Source organism: Triticum dicoccoides, chromosome 6A (genome assembly GCF_002162155.2).
Source record: "Triticum dicoccoides isolate Atlit2015 ecotype Zavitan chromosome 6A, WEW_v2.0, whole genome shotgun sequence".
Classification (NCBI taxonomy): domain Eukaryota; kingdom Viridiplantae; phylum Streptophyta; class Magnoliopsida; order Poales; family Poaceae; genus Triticum; species Triticum dicoccoides.
In genome coordinates this window covers 56,379,471-56,384,267 of record NC_041390.1, presented here as the reverse complement: position 1 = coordinate 56,384,267, position 4,797 = coordinate 56,379,471, and the positions used below count along the sequence as shown (strand labels likewise).

At 48.0% G+C, this 4,797-nt stretch overlaps 1 protein-coding gene across 3 annotated transcripts; it reads left to right on the top strand.

The window, feature by feature from the left end:
• Positions 1–4,276, top strand: LOC119314807 (THO complex subunit 7B-like). Of its 3 annotated transcripts, none has more exons than XM_037589494.1 (3): positions 1–676; positions 2,633–3,250; positions 3,875–4,276. In XM_037589494.1, exons 2-3 carry the CDS (start codon positions 2,657–2,659, stop codon positions 4,007–4,009), a joined length of 729 nt encoding a protein of 242 aa, XP_037445391.1. In that variant the 5' UTR covers positions 1–676; positions 2,633–2,656; the 3' UTR covers positions 4,010–4,276. The 3 variants fall into 3 exon arrangements, with proteins under 3 accessions (XP_037445391.1, XP_037445390.1, XP_037445389.1); XM_037589493.1 differs by having other exon boundaries at positions 2–676; positions 2,600–3,250; XM_037589492.1 differs by having other exon boundaries at positions 3–676; positions 2,616–3,250.
• The last annotated feature ends 521 nt before the right edge of the window (positions 4,277–4,797 follow it).

The window sequence follows — 4,797 nt, the reverse complement described above, 5'->3', positions numbered from 1 at the left end:
CTTGGCCACGAGGGCCGCAACGTCGGCGCCGGAGAGGCCGAGGAAGGAGAGCACGGCGTCGGGGTTGGAAGGGGCCCTGAGGTGGGAGAGCTTGGCGGAGGCCTTGCGCGCCTGCGCTCGGGCGACAGGTAGTCCTCCACGGCGAAGCCAGAGGAGCTCGGGGCGGCGACGGGCGCCGCGGCGGAGCTGGGTTACGGGAGATGCGGAGCGAGGCGAGAGGACCTGGGCGAGGATGCCGCACCGGAGGAGGAGCATGACGGCGGCCGCCGGCGGCGAGGAGAACGGGAAGCAGCGGCCTGTTCGGCTTGAGGCTGTCTTACCCCCGAAGTTGGGATGAAATTACCCACCTCCTGCCACTCAGAAATAACGAAGCGGTAGGGCCGGCCCCGTCTCACACGCGCCAGTCCGTCTCCCCCATCCCCTCTCGGCGATTCTCCTAGGGTTAGCGCCGCCGCCGGCCGCTGGCCGCCTCCGCCGTCGTCCCGTCTCCTTCTCCTCCGCCCCGCGTACCTGACCCGCCGCTCGAGCTGTGCCACGCGACTGTTCTCCGCCGCCAAGCTAGTCGGACGGACCACCGGCCGCGCCCGCCTCCCTCGTCGGCCGCAGTTGCGAGCCGCCCTCGCCCGCCAGTCGCCGCCAAGCTGCGCCCTCCCCGTCTCCGAGCCTGCTCCGCACGGTACTACTCCTCTCTCGCTCCCCTCTGGTTCATACTAGCTGCATTTTTTTTTCTCAAATCTGTTCTAGTGATCTTATCTACACGCCTCTGGAGAAACTTTGCTTTGACTGTACCCCTGCACTGATTTGACCTGTCTGAATGACTTGTTTTCTTCCTCCTCCTCATGTACGTATTATGTATGCACCGCAGAATCGCGGTATTTTTAGAATTTGTGTGTGCTGAATTAGTTGCAAATTGTAGTTGGTTGTGTGTAAGTTGAAATGTAAAATTTGTGTGGAGGCAAAGTGCTTGCAATGTTTTTGTGGCAATTTGTCCTTATATGGTACTAGTATTTTGTTGTGAAATAGATGGAAAAGGCAATTTGGGATGAACAACACACAAACTGTTTCTTGTGAGTTATGCAAAGAGGAGGTTTATGTTCATAATAGGCCTTTGGGATGTTGAACCGGAGAGGTTACATAAAATTTGGGGAGAAGATTTTTGCCAGGACCTAGAAAACATTTAGGAAGAAGCAATTGAAAAGCGTGGGACTTATTGAAGAAAGAGTATGCGCAATTCATGGTGTTAATTACTCCAAAAATATATGAACAAAATAAACTTGGTAGTCTGTTAATTTACCTATAAGTTATAACATGATCATTTGCAGCTAAGACAACATTTACTGAGATCCTTATTGTTGAACAGCATCTAAACAATCTCTCAAGTATTTAGTGTATTCAGTCCCACAACCACAGTTCAGACAGCTAGTTACCAAATGGGTTTACAGCTTCCTCACAGCACACAACCCACATCTACTTTCCCACAGCTGCTTTCTGTTTAGTTTTAAGCCACAGCCGAACCAATATTTGTGTTTCTCCCATGAGAATTTGCAGACACCCAAAAGGACACATGCATATTTTTCGCCATTTTGACATTTAAAATTTTGTTTATTAAACCCAGGAGTTGTTTTGTACTTCCGTTTCTCTTGGATTTTTTTGTTGGATGAGGTTTTTGAAATCTTTGTAGTTTCTGGGGTACGTTATAGTCCTGTTCTCTTCCCCCGAATCATTTTCCCTGCAGCACCGTGGTGAGCGGCAGAAGATAGGGTTAGCGGGCCGCCACCCCGAGATCACTCCGTAGTGAAGCTACACTTGCCCCTCTGCCGGCCTGAGCTCGCCCTGTCCCCAAGCTCCATCACATCCCGCCGTCGCCCCGTACCCAAGCGTCACCTCATTCTGCAGCTAGTGCGCCCGGGGAGGTTAGGCTGTGGAGCCGGACGACCGCCATCCTGGTCGTTGTCCCAGTCGCCCCATTGTTCCTCTGCCTCAATCCCGCCTCGACGTTCAGTGTCCAGGCCAGCCTCCATCCCTCAAAACACCGTCGTCCAGGTCGTACTCCCAAGGTACAGAGTGCGGATGGGTCTGTGTCTATGTGAAGTGAACTTGTTATATATGTATGCAAGCATGCGTGATGGATATTGTATGTATGCTTATCTGTGAAAATCAATCTGTGGTTTTGATGTATCAATGCATGTTTGGATTATTTTTTTTGTGTGTGTGGATGGATGCAATTTCTTAGAATTAGCATGCTGATCTTGTAGTTGTTGTGAAGAACTCCGCTTGCTGCCTTGCCTTCCGTTGCCCACAACGAATGCCCTGATTCTAGTGATTCTTGGATGAACTTGAGATGTGCTGTTTTAGTTGTGTTTGGTTCAAATAGTATTTCAGCCCATTGCCAAGCCTACCTGGATACACACGTGCTTTTTGCATTCTTGCTAGGTGCTGTTAGAGCAAATGTTCATATGTACATGTATGGATATAGGTTAGTCAAATTTGTAGCCTTGTAGATGTTCTATAGTTTACGGATATGCAAGCATTCAAGTGCATTTTCATACAGACGCACCAATTCAAAACAGTTGAGCTAATTGATTTATAATTAATACAGTTTCTTCTGTTCTTAGCACTGCGCTGATTTCAGTTGGTCGATCCCTCAAATTCTGAAATGCTTACCAAAGGGAGGAGAGTTGCCGGGAGGGGTGAAGACATGTCTGCACATTATGCATTTGGGCCACATGAGGATGATGCGATTATCAAACATCGGCTTCTGACTAGGACCACAACTACCAGGGGTGAACCACCCCTAAAGAAGCTCCAAAAGAAGTTCATGTCCTTCGCCACCGAGGTAGAGAAGGATGCAGACAATACAAGTGACTGTGAGAGGCTGTACAAGGCCTTTCTGCAGGAAATAAACACTTTTGAGCTGCCTCTTCTAAAAAGCAAGGCTGTAGTTGATGCAAATCTCAGGGAAAAGGAGAGCTTCAACGAGCTGCAGGTTGAGATCCAGCGACAAATCTTGCAAGCTCAGACTGATATTGAGGATCTTAAAAAGCAACTTGAGCAAAGCAAGATTGAGAGGCAGCACAAAGAGGAGTGTGAAGCAATCAGAAAACTGATTTCCTCGCAGCCTCCACGGTCAGAAACTGAGAAACTTATCGCTAATCTTGAGAAGGAGATAGCTAATTTGGAGGCCGAGAGTGCAGCATGTACAAGGACGTTAGAGCTTAGGAAGAAGCAGTTTGCTCTTCTTCTTCATGTGGTGAGTTCATGGTTATGTTATCTTTTACTTTCAGAATCATGATTTTCCTCCTCTGTAAGATAGGATATCAGTTGAAATAGTTATGGTAAGGTTAAAGTTTGATCATGAATCATTGGTAGAACCATGGAGCTGCTGCTCCAGCCATATATACCATTCATTTCTACCTCGAGTTAGGAGCCATGTCAGGAAAAAGCACTGCAAAGTACTGCAATAACACTACTTTTGGATATGGATGTCATCTAGCAGGTCTCTAGGAGTGGAGCTGTGGCTCCATGAAGCTAACAAACGTCTCTCAGTTTTCATACTTCTCCTGTCTATATTTTCCACAATCCAGCATGATTTTTAGGAAGGAACAACCTGGTTATTATACATGACCAATTACTGAATTTTACGTCAGTGCTCACCAACATTTAGGTGTAGGATATGCAGCCATTTCCTCTCAATCAAATGATAGCAGTACATCCATTTAATTTTAGTTTCAAAACTGAAAATTTAGTGCAGTTATCTTCATTTTTAGAATTCAATTGTGTGCTTTACTGTCTTGCTTTAAGCCGCTACATATTTTTCTTTCGGGGCTGGGTCCGGAATATGGTTCTGCCTGCTCTAATGTGGTACCTATTACAGGTGGAGGAATTGCAAATCTCGATCGAAGATGAGCAAAGGAACATAGCAGATGAGCTGAGAGCAGCCACTGAAGAGCCAAAGTTGAGCATAGAGGAAGGCAGCGGCGGTGCTTCGGATGCGATGGCTGTAGACTGATTAACGATCCTAGCACTAGCGAGTTGCTTACCCTGCACGCTCAAGCATGCCTCGGTAGTTTCTGGGCGCGGTGTTTCTTTGTAAGAGATCCCTTTTTTTGTTGTTGCTGTGGTATCTTGAACTGTAAGCTGTACTTGACGTCGAACCATTCCGTGCTTGTATGATAGAGATGCAGAATCATTCTGCTGTAATATGTACTCCAGATTTAGAACTGCAGCGTGATTATTTATCGAAAACGGCGGAGTCAACAGTGTGCTGCATTTGCCATGCTTTCTGGGGTAAAACAGGCTGTCAAGGAGTGCCTGAAACTCTGGCTGATGAATTTGTCTAACTCTGAACTGAGATGTTGGCAATTTGTCTAACCCATGACAAGGTGCAGCCGCCGGTGGGCGAAAACGCCAAATCCGGTGACGGCGACAGCAGCTGCAGATCCCCTTGATTTTTGGCTGGCGGCGGGACGAGGAGGTGGTGGAGGACATCGGCAAAGGCCTACAAGGCTTCCCCGGCAGCCGTCCGATGCCGGCGGGGAGGGGTAGGAGGGGCAGTGGGGGCGAAGATGCGGCGCGGGAGGGGAAGGAGAGGCAGCCGAGGAGAGATGTGCCGCTTTACTCGGTGGAGCAAACATGAAGTAAAAGTAGTAAAAAAATTAGAAAGGAGTAAAATTATACTCCGTTAGGCCAGATTGGGGATCGACCAGGTGCTGGTTAGTGGAGTAAAAAAGCTAAACATACTTCACTAACCGGTTATAGAGGATCGGTTAGAAATGCCCTAAGAGGGTAAAAAAAAAT

Excerpts from the sequence above, each read along its gene's own strand:
- LOC119314807 (XM_037589494.1), top strand. The coding sequence starts at position 2,657 with ATGCTTACCAAAGGGAGGAGAGTTGCCGGGAGGGGTGAAGACATGTCT. Across the intron at positions 3,251-3,874 it reads TTGCTCTTCTTCTTCATGTG|GTGGAGGAATTGCAAATCTC; the intron begins GTGAGTTCATGG and ends TACCTATTACAG.